The sequence below is a fragment of the Dipteris shenzhenensis genome, chromosome 26, assembly GCF_047967505.1.
Source record: "Dipteris shenzhenensis isolate YYH24624 ecotype China chromosome 26, Dip_SZ_1.0, whole genome shotgun sequence".
Lineage (NCBI taxonomy): Eukaryota > Viridiplantae > Streptophyta > Polypodiopsida > Gleicheniales > Dipteridaceae > Dipteris > Dipteris shenzhenensis.
In genome coordinates, this window is record NC_141621.1 from 44,438,867 (window position 1) to 44,464,329 (window position 25,463).

The 25,463-nt window shown below is 42.6% G+C and overlaps 1 protein-coding gene across 1 annotated transcript in view; it reads right to left on the reverse strand.

Annotated features, from left to right (window-relative positions):
- Positions 1-2,731: 2,731 nt before the first annotated feature.
- LOC147885140 (methionine aminopeptidase 1D, chloroplastic/mitochondrial-like) overlaps positions 2,732-25,463 on the reverse strand; it is a 104,431-nt gene continuing 81,699 nt past the window's right edge. Inside the window, exons 8-10 of the mRNA XM_087397624.1 lie at positions 17,759-17,856; positions 4,011-4,058; positions 2,732-3,241 (exon numbers count right to left, since the gene is read on the reverse strand). Coding sequence (XP_087253750.1) covers positions 3,096-3,241; positions 4,011-4,058; positions 17,759-17,856 — 292 coding nt within the window. The 3' untranslated portion in view covers positions 2,732-3,095. The remainder of the gene's footprint in view (positions 3,242-4,010; positions 4,059-17,758; positions 17,857-25,463) is intronic.

Consider the following 25,463-nt stretch of genomic DNA (forward strand, 5'->3'; position numbering starts at 1 on the left):
ATTTGTTTAGATTCAATGCAAAAAAGTGTTAGAACATGTTTTTGGGCATGGGTTTCATGTCAAGGACTATAAGGTTAACTTGAGACATCAAATAGTGGAATATAGTAGAAAGACATCTCACAAAGATTTAGAGGGGAAAAAGCTCTAGAAAATCTATCTTATGACAATTTTGCTCATTTGGCTTTGTTTGGTAGTTATGGGCATTCAAAGAGGGAAGATTTAGTGAATGTAGATGTCTTTTCAAAGGCTGATTTTATTGAAGGGAGGTCTTTCTAGAAAAATGGTCTTTGCAAAAAAGAGTGGCAACTTTTGAAAAGATACCCCCCCACCCCACCCTTCTCTCTCTCTCTCTCTCTCTCTCTCTCTCTCTCTCTCTCTCTCTCTCTCATAGTTTTGCAAGCACATAGTTTGAATGAACTTGAAGAGCCAAATTATGAGGAGATTGAGGTGTGATGGAGGAGTTGAGGAAAACAATTTGAGGCTACCATCTCTCTCTCTCTCTCTCTCTCTCTCTCTCTCTCTCTCTCTCTCTGTGTGTGCATGCACATAGTTTTAATGAAATAAAAAACACAAAATCTGAGGAGATTGAGGTGTGATGGAGGACTTGAGGAAAAATTGTGAGTCGATCATCTTCCATCCACTCAAGCATCGTGAGGCAACGTCTATCACACCTTTTCTAACATTAAATCATTTCTCAAGTTGGATGCTTAAGAGCCAATATCATGACAGCTTTACAAGAGACCTAATGAGAACAATCATGTAAGGATTGTGATTTTACACGAATACTCTCTATGTTTGTGATCAAGTCTCCAATTTAGATTGACATGAGACTATAATTGAAATTGCAATTGAGGTATTAAAGATAGAGCAAAGCGCATGGTCGGGTGGTACTTTGAGCATCCATATTGTGAATGGCTTGGTTCCCTTTTGGTAGCGGACCACTATAAATTATCAAATGATGTTTAAGCATATTTCAATTTTGAAATTGTTCTCTTCATTGTGATCGACCTCTATGCCTCGCAATTTAAGTCCCATATTCCTAACTTGGATATTGCCCTTCGATTTACATACTTAAGTTATTCCAACATTCACCATCACTTGCCAATCTTGAAGCCTTTGTATGCAATTCATAGACTCCTAACAAGATCCATGTGCTTGCAATTTGGTGTAGAGTTACTTGAGCTAAGCATGTTTCCTTTTTACTTCTCCTCGTCCAAGACACGATTGAAGAGATGTAGCCAAATACTTATGAAGACATACAACCAAATGTGGATGGATGGAAACGGTTTTAAACCTTTCCTTGATCTAAGGTGCAGATGAAGAGATATAGTCTAATGGGTATGAATGGGAAGGGTGTAACCACGTGTTTAAAAAATAAGATCTTGGATTCATGGCAAAGAATCATGTGCCAGAGAAGGCATCGTGAGTTGCTTCATATGGCTAAGGTTCAATGGCCAAATATTCCAATGGGTGCAACGCCAAGCAATTGATTGGCCATGCCCATCAAAGTCCGTAGTTGTGCAAAACTAAATCACTACGTTGGTTTTAATATTGTATTTGAAGGAATCTAAACAAAATGCAAAAATTCATAGTTAATAATATCAAGAAACCAACACATGTTGACTTATAAGACAAAAAAAGAGAGGATATAATGTTTAACACATCACCTTATCTAGATGTTGGATCCTCCCAATGGAAAGACACATCAATAATATAGAAGTATAGTTGAATGTATTTTAAGCTCGACTGACACATCACTTATGGAAAACCCTACAATTGCTAAAAATCTCAAGCTATTTAAGGCCAACAAGAAGTCAGATATGGCATAAGCATATGTCCAAGCATAAGAGACAGCACATCAATTGAGGGTAGCATATAAGCACAAAGGTGTGGGGGGGAACAATGGCATGATACACCACACAGTAATCATTATAGGAAGAAGATGTTGCCGTCTTGAACAAGTGGTAGTTCTTCCAAAGTTGAAAACTAGGGAGACTGATAGCTCTTAGCATCCTGACAATGACTTGTCTCATTAGTTTCATCCTTGAAAGGCAATCTGCCCTACCAACATTTCTACATCACCAAAGGGGATATGATAGCTCTTGGCATTTAGACAATCAATTGTCTCCTTACTTTCCTCCTTGAAAGGCACTCACCTACAAATTTATAACCACTAGCCTCCCTTAAACCTACAAAGAAGGCCATGAGGTTAACGGGAACTAGGTCATACTTAATGAGAGTTATGGTGCAGAGGATCATCCTTCATGTGTCAAAGATCACCATGGAGGAAAGAGCCAAGCAAGACCTTCGTGTTGATGGCCATGAGTATGTGCCTTCTCATTGCATAAAAGTGGACCTCAAGCTTTGTTCAATAGCATATTCTTGAGCCTCAAAATTGTATATTCTCATTGTATAAAAGTGGACCTAAAAATTGAAGGAACCAAGGGGTTCACAACAAAAATACCTACATAAATGTGCATGCAAAACCCTACTTTTATGCAGGTCATATATTCATTTTCCCTTATAAAACTTTAAAAATCTTGATTTTGTATCCATTCGTCCTTAATAAAAATTCCTTGGGCAAAAACAACATTAAAGCACTCATAGGCCAATATAGGTACATGAGTAGAACTCCTAAAATTTGGAATCCTTGATACATGAATTGCCTTTGAAAACAATGTGAGCTTTGCACTGGATGGAGAACTTGAAATGAAGTTAATCCTTGCATACAAAAGAAGGCAGTTCATGTTTCCTGTTAAAAAAACATTTCTTACATCTAATAGTCATCTAGAAAACTATGATACATACACTGCCTTTGAAAAATAAGTGTAATCTTTGAAATGCTGACCGTTACCTTCCTAAGATGGATACATTGCAATGAATATATATTTAGCAGTGTTGTGCTGCAATAAAACCTCATTCCATGAACAATGTACTAATATACAATTATGAACTGAAGAAAGACATTCAGGGTGAAACTTGTGTGAGAACCTGCAAACGCATTGTATTCAGCTAATATACACCAAAATTGACCCTTTTTTGGCCAAGTTATAGAAGAAACAATAGTGCCTCCATAGCACTCGTAAAAGTGTTTATCAAGCAACTGTAAGAATCTGCACTCCCGTCTCAGTAATAAGAAGTGAGTGCTCAAATTGAGCAGAAAGACTTCCATCAGCTGTGACAACAGTCCAGTCATCTTCCCACGTGATGTCATCGATGCTTCCCATTGTCAACATCGGCTCTGTTTCAATCAGTTTTAGATGGGGATACAATATTAAGTCCATGATTATCTACACTAGATACATCTCTCTCTCTCTCTCTCTCTCTCTCTCTCTGCGGGCGTGCGTGTGTGTGCGCGCACTGATATCCAACCAATGGATTGGTTGAGCCATGGCGGGGAAGAAAGGGGGGGGAGAGCCCAGCACGGCGGGCGAGGGGGTTCAAAAGGGATCCTTTACGTCTTTGCTAACAAAATTGAATCAATTTGCTCAATTTCTTGCTGCTTATACTGCTATGCAAGCAGGCTAGTGGCAAAAAGCTGTACAGTGTGAGCTCCAGATATTCCCTTCTACTCTCTCTCGCTCACTCTCTCTCTCTCTCCCCCCCTCCCCCCCACCACACACAACACAGGCTTGTAAGTTTAAACTGATTAGAAGGAGAATGAACATATGAGTGATATTGACATCCACAAGTGCAAATAGCCGAACATGGAAGAGAATTTGAAAGATAGAAAATAAAAGGGAGCTGAACAGCTACATCTAGGCAGAAACTCTAGCACTGAACAGAAAAACAACGCTGCATTGCAAAGGTCTTAAAGGCCTCCTGTATTTGAAACACAGCTCACAAAGTATTACGTGAGTGTAGGAAGAAAAATTGGAATGTATAAAGCACCTTTCGTCAAAGAATCAATGTGGAAAGATTAACGTCAAATTTGGCCTTGTTCATCTTAAATGCATTTCACAGGAATGTAAGAATTTTAAAAGCACAGATTTAAACTGTTAGGACCATACCAATTGTGAAGGTTTGCCCAACAACCATACGTCCAGGCTGATTGTTACCTGGTACAAATCAGCAAATATGAAGGTGACAACATCATAGAGAACATTTTTCCAATCCACAACCATCTGAATGATACCAAACATTATTTCAAATTAATGAAACACATATCGAGTGCAAGGATTCATTAAAGAACCACCCTTGCCTGAAATTTCAATGAAGATAATATTTCGACAAAACACTCAGACAACTCTCTATTAGGCTTTCTTACAATAAGCATTCCTCCGTTACAGAAAAATGACTAGCCTAATTATTAAAGACAAGCGCATCTGGAAAAGTACAAACACACAATTGCTTTTCCTTTAATATGCAGAACAGCTTCTTCATGTTGGAGATATCATAGCCAAACAGTGAATGAGATGTGATGTGTTATTGTGTAGAACTAGAAGATCTAGTACTAGTTCATGTGTGAGTGCCACGTGTCACTATGGGACTTATCCCATATGCACGTGGTGCAAGTGTGTGAGTGTGTAGCCTCTATAAGGTTTGTACTTCACTTGTCATGTCATACTTGATGAATGAATGAAAGCCTTTCTATCATGTCTTCATTTGAGTACCAGTTCCTTCCTCTCTAGCCTCTCTCTCTCTCTCTCTCTCTCTCACTCACACCATGTTTCTAACATGGTATCAAAGCAGGTTTTTACCCGATTAGGGTTTCTGCACAGCCGCCTCACCTTGCCTATGTTTCCGTCTGTCCACTGCTAGCCGCCTCATTTCGCCTCTCTTTGCAGCCTTTTTGCGCTTCTTTCTTCCCGCTTAGCCTCTCCATAGCCTACCCTCATAGCCGCCTCTATTCGAATCTCTTGGAGCAAGCATCTAGGCTCTTGATGGCCTCTTGGAGCTGTGGTCAGTGAAGTTTCTCCTTCTCTGCCTGCTGGTTGGCATGCCTTCCAAGAGATGCCTGCACGTGTGGATATTTGAGCCATCTTGGAGCCATCTCACCGCCGTTTTTAGGGTTTGCAGGTCACTACAGCAGAAATCAACCAACTACCAGCATTGGTTCAGATTCTCGAGGTCTTTTGGAGGTTTTTAGACCTGTTTTGGAGCTGCTGCTTGCATTTTCGAGTTGTTCTAGGGTTGCTGCTGCAGAACTTCCTTCAACAGAGCCATTTTGGGGGCTGCTTCTAGCCTCTAACTCATCTAGAATACCCGATTCTTGGCCTGGTGACCTGCTGGTGCATTTTTGTACAGATATACCTCCACTACAGCATCTCGGTATAGCTTGGAGTTGCTTTGCTGAAGCGCCTTCACAGATTTTGAGATATATCCTTGCATTTGGCGCCTTTCCAGCTACCTTCTTGAGGATTTCGGACCTGCTCCAGCATCTTGAGCACACATCTTGCCCACAAGTGCTGTTCTATTGGTTCCTTCTTGCACTTTAGGGTATCCACTTGCTGTTATTTGACTTGGGTTCACTCGGTTCTCTATTTCGAGGAGGATTCTTGCCGCTTTTCCATTAGGGTTTGCATTTTGGAACCTCTGAGGTCATCCACCAGCAGCAGGACACGTTTATTCACGCCTTTCTCCAGCTGCTGATTCGTTTCAGAGCCGTAGACGAGCTCTTTTATTGGCTGGTTATCTATTTCAGCTTGTTGCCTTTGCTACCTCAGTTTGACACCATGGAGCACTGGCGCTTATTGGTGTGAGGTTGGTCAACAAATTGCTTCATCAACTTGACCTCACTACTTCAGCCAAGGAGACCCTGGACAAGCTCAAGAATATTGATGCTACATCTACTGGACCTCAGCATGAAGCTTCTTCTCCTATGTTGCATGATCTATTCCTCTCTGAGGTGGTAGATGATGATTAATTCTATATGTGTTTGTGTTGAGTCAATAAAGGTTCTCAGCCTTGTAGCCTAGCAAGGCAACTCTAATAGGACAAGTCCCATGTATGGGACCCACAAGAGCATTCTTGTCTTTTCAAGGTTAAAAAAAGAGCATAGGAAGCACTTCACCATGTGACTCAAGAATCGCAGCACAACAAGCTCTACATCAATGGAAGAAGAGTAAGGTTTTTCCTAGACAGATCCATCATCTAGAGCGTGTGATTTCTAAAGATCAAAGCCATCCAAGAAAGGCCACACAGGTTTTGGGTCTTTGCTCATTGCTGATATTGCTGCCCCACTCCCTGATTTGACCAAAAAGTATGCAATTTTCAGATGGGGTTCAACACACTTAAAGAAAAGTTAACCACATAGCCGATTCTCATTATTCCAAACTTGCACAAATCCTTTGATATGGATTGTGATGCTTGTGGAGAATGTGTTGGAACTGTTTTACAGCAATATGGAGATGCGGTAGCTTACGAGAGCCGGCAGCTACCTCATGCAGAGAGGCATGTACAAGCGTATGAGCAAGAGTTGGCTGTTATTCATGCTTTGACCATATGAAAGCACTACCTTTGAGTGCAGATTTCAAGGTCAAGACAGATCAACAAAGCCTTAGGCATTTCTTAACCCAAACTAAGCTTTCCGAGAAGCATACGAGATGGGCAAATATTCTGTCCATCTTTCATTTTCACATTCTACGTACACCAGGAGCACACAGACCTCAAGTCAATAATGTCACTATTGCATATCATAGAGACTTTGAGAATATGAAAGGACAATATTGCATCATCCGGATTTCAGAGAAATTATGAAGAACATGCAAGGGGGACAATCAACCACCCAATACTCTCTTAAAGAAGGGTATCTTATGAAGGATGATCACTTATGTGTCACTCAAGATATGAGGAAGAAAGAGATGGAGGAGCCCCATGCACCTCCCTACATAGGTCACTAAGGCACTGCTTCCACTACTAAATGTTCGAGATAAGTGCACACTAAGTACTATTTCCTAGTCTACATAAGTCTAAGTCTAAGTCTAGTCTTTATGTCTTGAGTGTGTGCCATGTGGCACTTCTACAATTATCCCATAAGCACTCTTGCTTTATGTCTTGTACTTTGGCCCATATATTCAATGGGTCACATCATTGTAATCTATCAGTCTAGCTTGTGTCTTGTCTACACTCTTCTCAAGGTATTTCTTATTTTTCAGTCTTGTCATCTCATTTCTAGTTTCTAGTTCTAGTTCTTTCTTCCATATTCCAACATGGTATCAGAGCATGTAGATCCCCTCTCCTCTCCTCTCACTCTGCTGTAGCCATAGCTTCGTCTTCTCCTTTCAGTTTACCTCTCCCTCCGGCATCTCTCTCTTCAGCCTCTCGTGGCACCTCTACCTCCGCACCGCCCTCCTCTACGCTTCTGCTGACCGCCTCTTCTCCGAGATCTGCCCTCTTTCTGCCCCGCCATTGCGCTCAGATCTGCCCTCTTTCTGCCCCGCCATTGCGCTCAGATCTGCGCTCAGATCTGCGTGTACGCCTGCTCCACCAACTCCAAGTCTCTGCGCCAGATCTGCGCTTCAGATCTGTGCAGCTCAGCCACAGATCTGAGTGCCAGATCTATGTAAATTTGTCGTCTGTACATCCGTACTCTGCGCCGTCGTCCGTACTCTGCTCGCCGTCGTCCGTACGTCCATACTCTGCTCGCCATCGTCCGTACGTCATCCGTACAGCTGTCCGTACAGTCCGTACGAAAAAACGGAATCCGTACCTGCACAGGCTGACGACTTCTTCTGCTCCATCTTCACGGAGATCTACATCCTTTTTACACTTCTACTTCTGCCCGGAATTAAGGTACTGAGCTTTTGCCTCTTTCAGTTTGCTGAACAGTCTCTCCTTTTTTGCTGGTTCCTCCTGCTTCGATGGGCTGTCATATGCTATGGCCTTGACAAAGTGGTGAGAGAACCGGCTTCTGGGATCTCTTCCTCTCATTTATTTCTGCAAAATTGTAAGGGAATAGACACTGCCCTTGCATCCTAGCAAGAGGTAAGACCTTCCTACATGGCATCTTCCTCTCATTCTCTCATATCTATCGACAAATTCAATGGGTCCAACTTTCATACTTGGCAGATCAAAATCAAGTGCCATCTTATGAAAGAAGGCCTTTGGGACATTGTTCACCGTGATGCTCCCGAAGGTCCATCTGAGCAAGTTGTTGCTGCCAAGAATGACAAAGCCTATGCTATCATATTGCTCGGCCTTGGAGATGATTACACTCATCACATCTCCGACATACAGTCTGCTCCTCAAGCATGGATCACTCTGGATACTCTTTTTGGAGCCCAATCTAAAAACTCTAAGATTGCACTTATGATCTCATTCTTTGATCTACATATGCAAGAAGGAGCTACTATAGCCTCTCATGTCAATTATCTTCGCAGTCTTATGGTTCAGCTTGCGTCAGTCAAGTCTCCCATCTCCGAAGATATTGCTATTGCTGTGCTTCTCAAAAGCTTACCTGACTCCTATGATACTCTTGTCACTACCTTCAAGTATCATAATAATCCTTCTCTTGAGGGTATTATCAATGCTCTCCAAGAGGAAGAAAGAACTCAACAACGAAAGGTAACTGACACTGCATTTTTCACAAAGAAAGGAAGTTCTAAGGTAAGAAAGCCTTGCACCCATTGTGGCAAAACTAATCATGTGGAGAAGGACTGTTTCAAGGCTCATCCATGCACCATTTGTGGCCGTGATAATCACCGGGAGAAGGACTGCTACTCCAAAACCTCTACATCAGTTCCTGCAACTACCTCAGCCCATGTTGCTGCAACATCTCCATCAGCTGATCCTGCTGTTCCTTCCTCACATGATGAGAAGTGGGCTTTCTGATTACTTCTATGTTTTGTCTACCACCTTGACCACCGATGATGTAGGTCAAGGGGTTCTAGTGTCTTGGTCTTTCTATTTGTCTACAGTCAGTCTTCTGTCTATCTAGTCTTGTCTGTCTGTCTATTTGTCTATCTATCTGACTGTGTTTTAGATCCATCTTGTCCTTACCCTTGTGGACCCATATGAGGATATCACTTGAGAGGTGTCTCAGGATCATTTGTCTGTCATGTTTTCTATCTCTCAGTCTATAAAGTCTGTCTTCTAGTCTTGTCTTTCTGTCTTACTCCTAGTGTCCACTTAAGGAGGGTGTTGGAGATAAGTGCACACTAAGTACTATTTCCTAGTCTACATAAGTCTAAGTCTAAGTCTAGTCTTTATGTCTTGAGTGTGTGCCATGTGGCACTTCTATAATTATCCCATAAGCACTCTTGCTTTATGTCTTGTACTTTGGCCCATATATTCAATGGGTCACATCATTGTAATCTATCAGTCTAGCTTGTGTCTTGTCTACACTCTTCTCAAGGTATTTCTTATTTTTCAGTCATGTCATCGCATTTCTAGTTTCTAGTTCTAGTTCTTTCTTCCATATTCCAACACTAAATCCTTGAAGAGAGACTCTTTTCGCCAATATGAGAAAGGTATTCATAAGTTTGTAACAAAATGCCTTACGTGCCAAAAAGTAAAGTATGATAGGGAAAAGACACCAGGACTGTTGATACCTCTTCCGTGCACCAAGCACCTTGGGAAAGCATAGCCATGGATGTCTCTTTGATCTTCCTAGATCAAAGTATGGGAATGATGGAATATGGAGTATTATTGACAGATTTAGCAAACAAGCTCACTCATACCTCTGAGGAAGACTATCAAGGCGAACCACATGGCAAGAGTGTTTTTGGCTCAGATTTTCAAGTACCATGGAATGCCTAAGTCTATAGTAAGTGACCCAGATCCCACAAAGACCAACGTATTTTGGAGAGCTTTGATTGATAATATGGGGGTAAAGTAAGATTTCTCGTCTTCTTTACACCCCCAAACAGACGGTCAAAGTAAGATTGCTAATTTCCACAGTGCTAGATCTCTTGAAATGCTATTTGGCTGAGCAAAAATCAAAATGGAAAAAGTACTTCCTCTAGTGAAGTTTGCTTACAACACCACTCAAGCTCCACAAGAAAAGGCCCGTCTGAGGAAGTCTATGGGAAGGTGATTTTACTGCGTATCCTAAGGACCGAGGATGAGATATTTGCAGCTGATCAATATGTTCGAGATCCGGATACAAATTTTGCTCAGGTTCAGACAGCAATAGAAAGATGCAGAGAGAAGCATAAGAGGGTTGCAGATAAGCATAAAGAGAAATGAACATCCAAAAATGAGGTTGGGTTCTAGTTCGAGAAAGCAAGCCTCCTGAAGATGAAGGGCAAAGAAGGTGTACCCAAATCTTTCTACTAGGTACTATGGACCCTTTTGAATCATCGAGCCCATCAATGAGGCCACATATCAGCTAGAGTTGCCCGAGCATTGGAAGACTTACAATGCTTTTCAAATGAGTCTTCTAACAAAAACCAAAGACCTAAGCCCACAGAACCAGTGGTGGAAGAGCCAACCGAGGTGGAAGAGATGGAGAAGATCGTCCAACCCTAGCAGATTGTGTATCACATAGAGAAGAAAGGACCCTAAGACAAGGTCACCCGCAGGTAGCTTATCAAGTTCAAGAACTACTCGGCATTGGATGCCAAGTGGGTGGATGGAGATTTTTTCGCAGAGTATCCACTGATTTTACAATTGTACAAAGAACCTTTTTAGTTAAGGATGATTGATTAGAAGCCGAGGGGATGTCACGGAATGGTAATTATCCCATGAAATAAAGAGAACTAGTTTTGTTTTGACTCTTGTCAAAGAGGATTGCCTTTAGTCACCTAGAGAAATTTTTCCTTTTGTTATCTACATTTGTTAATATGCATTGTGGGGATGCCCACAAAGGACTAGGATTAGTCCAAAGAGCTAGAATGAATGCCTTAGCTAACCCCTAATGGGTGAATTGTGTTGGATCTTGATGGAGCCCTGGAGAGTGCTAAATGCCCCCACTTTTGAAGTAGAAAAAAAAACCGGCCTCAAGGCCAACAAAAGGGTGGTATTAGACAGCTAACCAGCCAATGTTTTCACATAAAATATTCAGCAAATAACTAAACACAAATTGGGAGCTAGAGTGCTCTTGCTCAAGAAAAAGGACACAAATTTGGCCCCAAACCGTTGGCGCCCCTTTCAGTATTTCTTTCTTACTTGGAAGTCCCTGAATAGGATTACACAATGGTTACAAATCCTCCTTCACTCAGAGCCTTCCACATTGTCTCAGACGTCAATGGCCCAACTTCAGCCGTGCTGGGCTTTGTCTTCACCAAGCAAACTAAAAGCATCCAAATCTGCCCAAACATTTGCATAAAAAACTATGTGCTACTACTAGTAATCCATTCGGGATCAGACAATTCACTCGAAGCCTTCCACATTGCCTCAGGCCTCAATGGCCCTAGCTTCAGCCCTGCTGGGCTTCGTCTTGACCAAGCAAACTAAAAGCATCCAAATCTGTCCCAAACATTTGCATAAAAAACTATGTGCTACTACTAATAATCCATTCGGGATCACACAGCTCCCTTGCCCGCCAGCAAATGCACACAAAACCAACGATGTGCTCAAAGTTGTAGAAAAGGGGTAGGGCAGATTTTGGAGGAAGGGTGATAGAATAGCAGAAGGGAGAGAGACATGGGGGAGAAGAAAGGAGGAGGAGGAGGAGGAGAGAGAAAGAGAGAGAAGAATGAGGGGTACAGAGAGATAGAGAGAGAGTAGGGAGGAGAGAAGGTGAGAGAGCATAGGCAGCAATTAGCAGAAAGGAGGTGGAAGAGTAAATAGGATTAGATGTCACATCCAAAGTGTACAATAAGGAGTGGATGGGGACTTATATAGCCCCTCCACATTTCCCACGTAAAAGGCCTCTAAAGGGCCTCCAAATTGGGCCTTTTTCCCTCTTCATTACAGCCATCCCTTCCCATAGAATTTCACCCTCAAAATTTCACATCTTGCCTGTCCAAAAAGTGCAGCAAATAGCAACTACTAATCAGCCCAATAGGAGATAGGGGTGGTCCTAGGCAATGCTTTCTGGCTGCCATGAATTCTCATCCTCAAGGAGTCTCTACCACTTGATGAGATACTCTATGTAGACCTTGTTTCGGAGAACATGGTCTCTGAAACCCATGATGTGCTCCGGGACATAGAGGATGTGACCCTCCTCCATAGGTGGTAGCTCGGGAAGAACTTGGACATGCTGTCCTATATGTCGCTTCAGCAAGGACACATGGAAAACATTATGAACCTTGGAGGTACTGGGAAGCTCCAACTCATACGCCACCTCTCCAACTTTGCGGATGATCTTGTAGGGACCGTAATACCTGTGAGCAAGCTTCATGTTTGTGTTACCTTTCAGCGAGGCATAACAGTTCTTATGGAGACGTAAATGCACATAATCTCCTTCTTCAAAAGACAGATACCTTCTGTGTTCATCCGCATACTTGCTTGGCTTGGGCATCTTGTATATTCTTCTTAGCCAATTCAAGAAGGACGTCCATTCTTTCCAAGTCACTTCTTGCTTGCTGATTTTTCAAAGCCACCTCTGAAATAAAAGACGGCATCCCAACCTTGCATCCATACATTTCTTCAAAAGGGCTCATGCCAATGAAAAGGTGTTTGGCATTATCCCAGGACTTATGCGTATCATGACAAAAGTGCCTCAAGTATTCCTCCACCCATTTGTTCACCCTTTCTAACTGTCCATCCGTCTCGGGGTAGTAAGCAGTGCTAAGTGTGAGGATAGTACCCACTGCTGTGAATAACTCCTACCAAAAGTGACCCATAAATTTTGCATCTCTGTCATTGACATTTTTCTTGAGGGAAGCCATGATGCTTAAAAACATGCTCAATAAATTGCCAAGCAACGTATGTTGTTGAATGCCGGGTCTTAGTGGGTATGAAGTGAGCCTATTTTGTCATTCTATCCACCACCACATAAATGCTATCCCATCCCCTCTTTGTACAAGGCAACCCTGTGATGAAATCCATAGCTATGTGAGTCCATTTGCCTTCTGAAATAGGTAATGGCTGTAAAAGACCTACGGGTAGCTGGCTGTCCCCCCTTATTATGTTGGCAAGGCAAGCATTGAGTGACATAATCAACCACATCCCGCCACATGCCATCCCAGATGAAGCTCTGTTTGATCTTTTCATATGTCTTAGTGATACCCACATGTCCTGTCATAGGAGATGAGTGCATTTCGTGCAAAACTAGCAATCTATACTTCGAGTCTGCCGGCACAAGATAAATTCTTTCCTTGCACTACAACAGCCCATTATGCAGCTTAAATTCAGCATGCCCTTCGCTAGAAGGCTCCTGTAGCTCCCCATGAATCCACTCCTGATAGATGGTGGAAATGGCATATAAACTACAAGCCCACATTCTAGACAAGGCATCTGCAACCACATTTTCTTTCCCCTTCCTATACTCAATGTCGAAATCATAGGATTGAACTGCATCCAACCACCTCCTTTGCTTCATGGACAAATTGCGCTACGTAAGAAAGTACTTGAGTGTCCTATGATTCGTCTTAACTCTAATCTTTCCACCGTACAAGTAGTGGTGCCATTTCTCGAAAGCATGTAGGATAGCCAACATTTCCTGATCATAAACATGATGGTTCAATTCCTTGGCCTCAAATTGTCTGCTCTCGAAAGCTATAACTCCATGCTCTTGTCTCTGAACAGCCCCCATGCCTTTGCCACTTGCATCTAGTGAAAAATTGAGCACCCTTGAGTTTATCCAACGGGTCATCTATCCTGGGGTGTTCTTGATAGTGGTCTTATTCAAATCTCTGTAGTCAATGCACATTCGGTATGAGCCGTCTTTTTTCATTACCAAGAGTACAGGGGATAAAAAAGGAGAAGTGCTATGAGAGATAAAATTCTTCTCAACTACGAATGGCAGCTTGCATTCGTGTAACAAAGGCTTCCCAAGCAAAATCAATACCAATGGCAACCTGTCAAGATAGTGGCTGAACTGCATCTTTAACCAGAGTCTTGTATGCTTCATGCTGCAAATAACCGTTGTTGACAATGAGCAATCTTCTGTGAACAAGCCTGACACCTGTCATCAGGTATCTCATGGAGAGCAATCTTCAACCACAAAGGGGCATGATCGGAATGTGTAAACGTGTAATCCACCCATAAATTGACGGTGAGAAAATCATAATGCTGAGGATCAACTCTATACCATCTATCCAACCGAGCCCGATAAGTAGACTGAGCATTGTGTTGAAAAGTGTAACCAGGCAGCATAGGCTGTGATTCTTTCCACAAATCAATAAGAGGAAGCTGAGTCGATAAAGTAGACCAATGCTAAGCTGAAGCTCAGATGCTAACATATGAGTATGACCTGATGTATTATCACCTAGTTGAGGAGAATTATTAAAATCTCCACAAATGAATGCATGTTGTTTCTAGGGATAACTTTGCATATCAGCCCAAATTAAACCTCTGCCGAGAGCATTGTGGTGCATAAACTGAAGCAAACTCAAAAACTTCCCCCTATATAAGACATTGGATAATCAGCCATCTACCTTGACAATCATTTAAAGCAACAACTGAATTCATGTTTTACCAGGAAAACCACCCCTAAAAAAGTATGTTCTCTTGCATAGAAAATATCATAACCAGAAAAATAACCATAATGACCAGCATACATATGCTGATTATGCTCTTGCAATGCAACTATGTCAAGCTGCATTTGATGCTGATAACCCCAAACCAACTTCCATTTCCTGGGATCACAGAGACCCTATACATTGAGAGTAAGACACTTTATGTATGACAACATATTTACAAAGTATTTACATTGGAGAACCCAAAAGCTCAAGTTTGCATTTCAACCTCAGGATCCGGCCCCCGACCCTGAGATGAAACTAATGTTTGCAAAGAAGATTAAAGAGCAGCCACTTCCTCTTCAGGAAAGAGGGTACGACTGATTGTTACTGCAGCCCATGTAATTCCAATCCCTGAATTTTCTTGAGGAGTGTTCCCACTTGATGACGAACCATTCCAAGTACATGAGGGAAGAAGTCTCCTTGCTATCATAATTTTTCTTGGACTCTGCCAAGCTTCCTAAAAAGTTTTTTCCCTTACTTTCAATTCAGAAGTTGAAGGCATCGAAGCAGAAACAGTAGCATTTGATGCAGCAGGAGCTTTCCCCTCTCTCTACACACACACTTTTTTTTTAAAGTGAAATCTTATATTTCTCTGTGGGAAACCTCAGAAGAGGTGAAAACCCACCATGAAGTACAAAAGTAAAAAGATTACAAGTAGACCCCTAGAAAAAGCCAGGAGGCTAGCTGAAAACTAGAAAAGTGAAAATGTTTACAAGTCACTAGGGAATGCAGATAACCAAAAAACTCCAAAAAAAAAAGGAGGAAAATATGAATTTACACACCTCCAGGTGGCGACATAAAGACAATATCCTCCAAAGTGATCCCCTGTTGTAGGGGAAAAGCATTGAGTGAAGTAGTAGTGCCATCAATAAAATGCAATTTCTTTTGACCTTTGTGATTCTTCTTGACATAAGCAAGAAGACGAAACCGTTGAATCACTAGATCAAAAACCTGTTGCAACATAGGATGCATATCCTCAATTATAAAAGTACTTTTTGGGGGAGGAGAAGCATCCTGAGTATCTTGCACTCTCAAATCCACAGTCTTTTCCACACTATCATCATCAACTATATCAAAAGGAGAGATATCCACCTGCATATCTCTCTCTCAACTCCATAGGCTGCTCCTCATTACTATCATCAACTATATCTAAACGAGAGAGATCTACTTGTAGCTCAATGGACTGCGACTCAATAACCAAAGAGGCTGCCTCAGAGTCAAAGCATACCAAAAGAGACTTCTGAACCAAAGAGGGCTCCGTGTCTGAAGCTTTGCCATGAGATTGCACTTGTCCCCATACTTTTTATTCTTTTCTTACTCTAACTTATTAGACTGGAGAGGAGTAGAAGCATGAGGAAAAGGTAAAATGCCCTTCACAACATGAGATTGACATGAGGGTGAGGGGCAACTCTGAGCAAAGTGACCAATTTGCCTGCACTTGTAACACGCATTCGGAAAGGATGCAAAATGTAAAGGAATGCGACATGGATGCGCCAAGCCATAATCAATATCCAAACATGAGGGTATAGGTTGCTCCATATCCCACAGAATGCAAATTCGGATGTCCCTACTCATGACCAAGAAATCCCGCTTGGAAAGATGCAAGACTCTCCCTAAAAGGGCTGCAAGGGAGGAAATATGTGGGAGAAGAGGTATCGGCAAAGCCTTCAAAGTGACCCAGACAGGGCAAAAACTCATGAGATTTTTTGCTAGGTCAAATAACGGATCCCAAGGCAAAGCATAAGCAAAATAACCAACACCATGTACCCCTACCATATTAACCAACTGATACATTGTGTCCACAGCAGTGCAATGAGCATAGTAAAAACCCTTGCCTAGAAAGACAAAAGATTCAATTTTATCATTACTAACTGCTGCAGTGCACCGGGCTCTCAACATAGACACGTTCATTATTCTCCCCATGAAGTAGAGGCACACTCCATGTTGCTGCGCCTGGAAAATACTATGAAGGAGGGGCTCAGGAGGAAGAAATCTAGATGCCAACGAGGTTGAATCCTTAGCTTCCAACACAGATTCCTCACAGAGACGTCGAAGAAGCCCCAACTGCACAGACGAAGAGGGACAACTCGAATAATCATATTTGGTCGTCTTATCAGGCTGAGCGGAGGTCGAGTAGTGAATCGCTCTCCTTTTTTTCCCAAAACCTTTCAAAAGTGAAGCCAAAACCGATTGAAATTTAAAAGGGGACTGTGGGTCTGATAGAAAAGGGTAAGCCTGCGACAAGGAAGGAGAAGCTGCTCCAAGAGAGTCCAACGAAACTTGCAGCAAGGAAGGAGAAAGGGCCTTGGAGTCCAAAGAAACCTGCAACACCTGTTGAGACGAAGAAACCGAGCGTAGAGAAGCAGCAGCGTGATAGTCAAGGGAGGGTTGCAATGATGATAGAGAAGCTACGCCAGCAGAGGGTACGGGAAAGGGTACGGGAGATGTTCCAACAGAGGAAAGAGGAACTCTCGAGGGAAACGGCAAGGCCTGGAACGAAACTGTCGAGAGAGTATCTATAGACGGAACACAAGACGGTGGCTGTAAGGAAGTATTTACACCAAAAACTGACTGTGGCTGCAATGGAACAGAAGACAGTGATTCGGGCTGAAACGGAACTGCAGCAAGACCATGAATAGCAGGCAATGACGATGAGCTCCATCTCGAAACTCACACACACACTCTCTCACTCTCTCTCTCTCTCTCTCTCTCTCTACACACACACACACACACACACACACACACAAAGAACCTTCTATTAGAAAATTTGAGGAAACAATTCAGATCAGCAATCCATGGGATGCTTGACTAATCATAGTTCTTAATATTGATGCTGTACTTATGCTCCCTATTTTCAAGCCGAGAGTTTGACATAATCAGGATGTCCACCACAGCAGCCACTTGTTCAATTAAGCAACAGACAAATCTTTTCTCTCAAAAGAAAGGACCCAATCAATATTTCCTTCCCTAAGATGGGCTTTACTCTAGTAGAAATATTAATGGTCTCCCATCTTTAAGAATAAAATGCTTGGATTTAGAAAACTGTGACACTGATAGAATCTGTAATTGATGTTGGAACACTTATTGAATACTGTGACACTGATAGAATCTGTAATTAAGGTTGGGAACACTGATTTTTGCACATGACTCATATAGGAAATCAAATAGCAAACTGGACAATAGCTGCCCTTCACATGTGATAGAGCCTATCATGTGATTGAAAAGCAATTCCAGAGCGATGCACTTACGACAATGTAGAATAGTTGGCGCAGAATGGAAAATCTTGCCAACACCATGGCCGACAAAGTGTTTCACCACGCCATAATTGAATTCATCTGCATGATCACTACACAAGGTTTGCAAAACATATCATCACATTCGATAAACACCACATGGACATACACTCACAAACTATTTTGCAGAAAAGATCTCAAAGAGGCTAATGATGATTCTTTTCTCTCAATTTAAGATCAAAATACTACATGCTTGCAACATTTTCTGAAATGGTAACACTATTGTTTAAACTCTGTCCACAAAAGGAAAGACAACTTAAAGAAAACCCTCATACAAAGTTTTTGATTCATCATGATTTTGAATCCTTCCCCTCCATCCTAGAGATCCGCTCAGACAGAGCAACAACCTGATAAAGCTAAACTTACTCTGAAACTTATTCCTTTCTATGGACAATGAGGCTCCTCTAGTGTACCCTTGGAGACTTCATCTCACCTTGGATCTTCTTAAAAGTTTTGGTCCTTAATAAGACAACCTTTGTTACTCATGAACTTCTTGGTCTTTGGTGTCTTCTCTTTGAGCTAAGAGTAGGATTTCTGGCTTTTACTTCTATAATAAGATCATTTGGTGGGAAGACTTGCTCAATGCAGATATCAGAACTGAAGCCTTATCACAAATTAGTTCCATGTGCAGCTGTGCTCGGGCTTGAGGTCATGCTTGACAACTCCACTCTCTTGGGATTCCTAGGGTCTAGAGATAACCCTTATTGCTTTTCTAATATGGGTACTTACTTTAAGGGACTACCCCTCAATATCTAGACCCTTAAACTAGACAGCATTTACTCCATTCAAGCCTGGCTTTATGACTTAAGAACCTTCTATTGTCAGATATCATTCCACCATGTTGATATTTAAGGAAACACCATTGTAATGAGCAAAGAGCCTAGGATACTCTCTCATTGACTATACCCGCCCTAGTCTACTGAGTGCAGGAGTGTGGAATCCTGACTGTAGACCACACACACACGCGCACACACAAACACATCACTGTGGACATAATGCTTATGCTACCTACTATCTTCATTACTCTGTTGGAGCCTAGCAATCACCATTAACACCCCCCTATACATACGTTCTTATTCCTCGTTAAAAAGGGTTTGTTTGAGTCCCACAGAAGGGCTATGCTCAGGCTGTGAAGTTATTCATGGCCGAGACAATAGCTTAGACTGTATTGTAGAGGCTATATACCTAGATGAATCCAGGAACATTCCCAAACTCATCCTCTAAAAACACAACATAGTGCAGTTTCAATCACATGATAGTCACAAGGTTGAAAACCATAAACTCCATCACGCATAGCAAGGACTAGCTACCATGACATCCCCACTGACGTCATCAACGCCCAACAGTGGTGTAGACCATAGTATAAAAATATGGTCTCACACATACACGCACATACTTGAGCATCCATATATACAAAGTCTTCATACTGAGTTTCTATCAACACTCAGGAGGTGAAGGGTAGACTCAGCCATGACGAAGGCTAGCACTAAAGGAAGAGGCTAATCAAAGGGTAGTCCAAAATCTCTTCATTCAAGCTACAACTTCTTGTGAAGTCTAAACGATTTCATTTTAGACTGTACTCTAGAGGCTATGGCCGATCTATCCCCATGAAAGGTAGGATCCTGTAGAGGCTATAGTATCTATTGCTGCCACGTCTACTGCTGAGAGAGCTTCTGTCTGGGCTTCTCAGGTTGATGGGGGCTATCTGGAGCTGTTGCATGGACTGTATCTACTGCTGCTGTAGACTAAGATACTTCTGCTGAGGTTGCGAGGCCTTCTACGACTCTAGTGGATGATGTTGGGGCTGCAGCCTACAACTGAATTGGGGCATGCTGCTGGAGGCTGAGCCAACACTGGAAGGGTTGCTTCTGCTCTCTGGCTCATAATACCTGCCTACCTTCCACTTTGGGAACCATGTAACAAAAAGTGTGGCCAGAAAGTAGAAGGCAAGGGGCCTAAATCGGCAGACAGAAGGCCCTTGCTAAAGCAGGGGATACTGGAAAGGCTTATGCTACACTACAGGATGATCCTGATGACCGAGGGCTTTATAAGCTGACATTGACCAGGTTGGTCAAAAAGTCAACATTGACCAAAAATTCTTCTCCACTAAACGATTATTGAGCTTCAACCGAGCTATACAAAAACTGACTATGCTCGTCCTAATCTCCTGAGTGCTCAACAGAGCTATGCAACTGATTATTGAACTTCAACCGAGCTTGGAATAGTCTCTCATTGACTATGCCCATCCTAATCTCCAGAGTGCTCAAGTATGGAATGTAAAGGCCTAAGGGTCTATGAGACTGGAAAATAACAGATACAATGATCTGAATGGGTGCAGCCTCTATAGGCCATTCTATGGGCTATCCATAGGTGCCACTTATTCCTTGGTATGTGCCATGAAGGCCTAGTTATAGTCAGTTAGGACTATTGGTATAATTAGTACATGCACCACCTAAGTCAATTAGGACACTTAGTCCAGTTAGGGCATTTAGCCCTAGGGTTTTGTCATATTGGCTCCCTCTTTTGTTGTTGCAGCAATTTCAATACAACAGCTCGTTTTTTCTCTTCTATCACTCATTTCTGAGCTTCCATTGTCTGCCATAGCCAACAGTGGTATCAAAGCGGGTCAGGGATCCACCCTCTAGCCATTTCCAGCCACCCGACAGTCCTCCTAGAACCATTGGGAGCTGTTTGGCAGCCCGTTTCCCTGCTGGTCTGTTCACTTCCCTCGCTCCTTCCACACGTGTGAGCATTCAGGGCTTCTCCAAGCTTTTATGTTGCCAAAAACTTCTTCCAAGAGCTCCTACTACATAGATAACCTGTTTTTGGAGCATTTGAACTCTGCTGCGAATCTGTACGGACCCTTCCTCTGCAGGCAGCTCAACACGTGTGAGTCATACTATCAGTACAGACTGTATGCACGACTGACAGGCACAATAACTACAGTACGGTACTGTTTTGAAGTTGTTTGGACGTCTGCTGTAGCCGCCATTTCACACGTGTGAAATTCGGTGGTCTCTGCAGACGACTTTGGCTTTTGCAGCGTGCAGCTGCATTTCGAACCATTTATAACATACGCCCTTGGCTGTTGGCATCTGCTACCGCAATTACAGCAGCAAACTTAGGGTTTTGGGAACCTGCATTTGCATTACAGGGCACATGTCAGCCGTACAAGACTGCACTTGCTGTACGGACTGCTGTCAGCAGCATTTACTGCAGTACGGACTGCAGAAATACGCATTTACAGCAAATACGGACTGCTGTCAGGTCATTGAATGCTGTATGGACCTATTTCGGGATTTGTGCCACTATTTTGAAGCATTTATTGCTGCTGTCCTAATGAACGGAATAGCCAGCAGTGCATTTATTGACTGTAAGGAATTGACAGCAGGTATTTACTTCTGTACGGTCACATTTGGCATTTGTTTGAGGTCCCTTTCACCACCGAATCTCGGTTTTGAAGCCTGCTAAGGCATTTCTGAAGCAACTCTCTCTATCTACCTTCGTGTTTGGGCCTTGTTGATGCACTCTGGTGCATTGAAGGTCATACATTTCAGCTTTTGGGACAGGTTATTGCACTCTTGCAGCGAAAGCCTTGAGACTTGTGCAGTCACTAGCATAGTCACATGAAGATGCGTTTCGTCTTGTCGAAACCCGACGAAACGTTTCATCACGAAACATTTCGAAACAAGACGAAATGCTCTGCATGAAACGCTGGCATGAAACGCTGTTTCGCCCAAGTCCTGAAATAATTTTTAAAACTTTTTTTTTCATTTTTTCAATGATTCAATGTTCATATATCTAGATTCTAGAATACATATGCTTTTCAATCCTTAAAGATTGATTTATCTGAAGTTGAAACTTGAGAATCAAGATTGAAAGCTTAAAATAAATTTGAAGAATGTCTTTTTGGGTGTCTTGACTTATATTCCTCTTTGTTAACTCTAAACTTGAGTATAACATATCTTAGTAGCCAATAGCCTTGAATATATATATTATCATTTCGAAACCTATCCGTTTCGTATGACAACACAAAACAAAACCTGTCGAAATGGTGAAACGGCAAAACAGACAAAACGTTTCTTGTGACTATGGGACTCACCAGTTCTTACAGTTGAGAGTTGCATCTCTCCTTTGACTTTCTCCATTGTGGTACTGCTTCTCTATTTGCATTGATGGCTAGCAAGAAAGATTACCTTTTTGGTATGCTTGGAGCTGATGACAAGCTTGATGGCACCAATTATCCCATGTGGTCATACATGATGGAACATGTTTTGGTTGCCAAGAATTTATGGCATATTGTTTCAGGTTCTGAGGCCATGCCTACACGTAATGCCGCTTCTGGTGCTACACCCACCGCTTCTGGTGCTACTTCAAGAACACATGTAGCTACTGTTACAGGTACTTAGCCTCCTACATAGGAGCAGATTCAATGGGATGGTCGTGATGCCAAAGCACATGCCTTGATTGCTCTTTCAATAAAACGGGTTATTATCCCTCATATCCGGTCTTGCAAGACAGCTAAGCAAGCATGGGATCAGCTTGCATCTTTGTATCACGTGCGGAATGAGGCGAGGGTTGCCTATCTCCGCAAGCAGTTGAAAGACTTGAAGCTTAAAGAGGGTGGTAACATGGATACCTATCTCACTGATGTCAAGGATTTGAAAGAGCAATTGGCCAATATTGATGAGACTAAGCATGATTCTCAGCTTGTTTCTATTACCCTTGATGGGTTGCCTGATTCTTCTCAAGGCTTTGCTACTACATTGAGATTGGCTGCGGGTGACAATGCCAATCATTTCTCATTTGACCAACTAATGGCTCTTCTTCTTTAGGAGGAGCAAAGTCGTGCAAATCGCAATGCTTCCTTGGCTTGTAATCAAGCCTTTGCTGCCTATCATAAAAACAAAGGCAAAGACAAAATTTCAGCTAGTAAACCCACTGATTCACATGCTGATCATTCACATGGTGCCTCTTCTTCATGGGATAACAAAAAGAAGAGATGTAACAATTGCAGGAAACTTGGACATGATATTTCTGAATGCAAGAAGCAGATTTCCTCTGAAAAGAAGAAGAAAGAGTCTGGTCTTGCAGTATCTGGTTCTTCTGGTGCAAAAGATCGACATGAGTCCGCTAACTTTGCATAAGACAAGCATTGGGCTTTCTTGGTTACATGTTAGTATAATCTTGATGTTCATGATGCTTACATGGCAGCTTCAGATGTTCATGATGCTTGGTTCTTTGATAGTAATGCTAGCAAGCACATCACTTCCTACCGGAAGTTATTCAGCTCATTAGAGCATACATCTCAAGGGGGCAGTGTCACATGTGCCAATAATGCATCATATACCGTGAAAGGTATTGGGCAAGTTGCTCTTACTTCTGTCTCTGGTGGTATTGTCGCTCTAAAAATGTGCTTTATGTTCCAGGCATTCGCAAGAACCTTATTTCTATTTCAGCCATAGCTACATTGGCTATCAGGTTCTTTTTTATGGTGTTAGGTGTCACATGCCTCTACCATGGTCTTCACTGGCACATTAACTAGAGATCTTTATAGACTTGATGCATATGACAAGTGTTTGGATAATGTTGCACTTGCAAGCACATGCCTTTGCTCTTGATTCTACCATGGCAAATACCCATTTGTGGCATGAGAGGTTTGGACACCTCAACTTTGGAGCTTAAGTGAAGTTATATAAGGATAGTATGGTTGTTGATCTTCCCAAAATGCATACGCCTTCAAAGCATGTTTGTGAACCATGCTTCCTTGGTAAGATGCACCGTGCTATGTTTCCCAAGGATGGGAGAGTTGGTGCCTCATGTTGGACGAAAGGAGCCCAGAATGAGTGATAGAAGAGCAAAAACGAGATGATGTATTCAAAATGCTGCAACAAGAAGTGTGGAGGCTCAAGGGTGAGCCAACATATCAAAGCCCTAGGGCTAATCGCCCTAACTGACCTGAGTGTTCTAACTGACCTAGGTGGTACATGTACAAACTGTACCAATAGTCATAACTGACTATAACTAGGCCTACAATGCACATACCAAGGAATAAGTGGCACCTATGGATAGCCCATAGAATGGCCTACAAACACTCCTCCATGGTATGGGCTGAAGTATCCTGGACATGGCTCAGCATACTTGAATATCTAATGTCATGGTTGCACATGTTCGTCCTGTAGGGACATAGCAACCTTGTTAGAAAAGAGATAGTGAGAGAACAGGAAGCAAGAGAGCTGAACGTAGTGCTTGCAATAGAAGAAGTGACTAATACAAGAAGTGGGATGGGTTTTGTCTAAGTGACAAAACCTTATTCTTCACTAACCGTAGTTAGTGAACTAGGGGAAAAAACCTCTAGAAGAGGGAAAAGTGCCCCTAACCTACTTATTACATTATATTGGTCACTGCTGAATTATAATAATAATTCTAACACCCCCCTGCAATGCCAATGTCATGTACAAGGAAATGATCAATCACCAAAAGGAGATAAGTTCAGGGCACTGCGAAATGCCTCAAACTTTTCACGTGGAAGTGCTTTGGTGAAGATGTCTCCAACATTGTCATGTGTTGACACATAGATCATACTGATCTCTCCTGCATGCAACTTCTCTCTGACATAGTGATAGTGAACCTCAATGTGCTTCGTGCGAGCATGAAACACAGGATTCTTTGCCACTGCTATAGCACTCTGATTATCAGTGAGAATTGGAGAAGGACCCTCCGATGAAAGATGAAGATCAGCAAATAAACGACGCAGCCAAACACATTCAACTGTCGCTGTGAAAGCTGCCATGTACTCAGCTTCACATGAGGAGGTAGCCACTGTAGACTGTTTCTTGCTCAACCAAGAAATGCAAGCATGTCTTAGAAAGAAACGATTCCCACTGGTGGACTGCCTAATATCATAGTCTCCAGCCCAATCTGAGTCACTGTAAGCATGCATCTGCAGTCACCCCCCCCTGTGACACATCCCAGCACTCCTGAAACCTCTGATCTACAAAACAAACACACACCACGTGAGAACTGAGCAAGCTGCTCACCACCCAACCATGACATCTACGGGATGTGATCCCGAATCAGGAGATGTCCCCTCCGAGCCACGAGCTGAGCTACTGGCACGAACTCCCAATCAGATCCAAACCAGCCTCGTGTCCCATACCACCAGGTGGCGCTATGAAGCCCTGGATCTGCCACTGGGCCTTGGGCTACGCTAAGATGCAGGCGCGCGTCCGTGACTCAATCCAGGAACAGACCTGGCACCTGGGAACGAAACTTGCTCCCAACTGCACACTGAGAACTGAACCCCCTGGGCCCCTTTTATAGACTCGGGCCCCGAGCGCCAAAAATAGCGAAGACCTATAAATAGTTCGTACCCTTGCCACTCAACCCGAGAATCAAGCCTGCCTAGCTCTAAGCCTCACCAGGCTACCTGAGCTAGTCCTGTGTACATAGTACACGTCAGATACCAATCCGTGCACATGACATACTCCCCCTCCTCTAAGAACTCACTCCTGAGTTCGCTAAAAAACCCAGAAATGTTCTCTGGAGGTTTTGTAATGTCTCCCATGTTGCATCCTCCTCAACACGATCCTTCCACTTGATCTTGTATTCCGTGATAGATCGATTGCGAATCTTTCTGTCACGAAATTCAAGAATACAC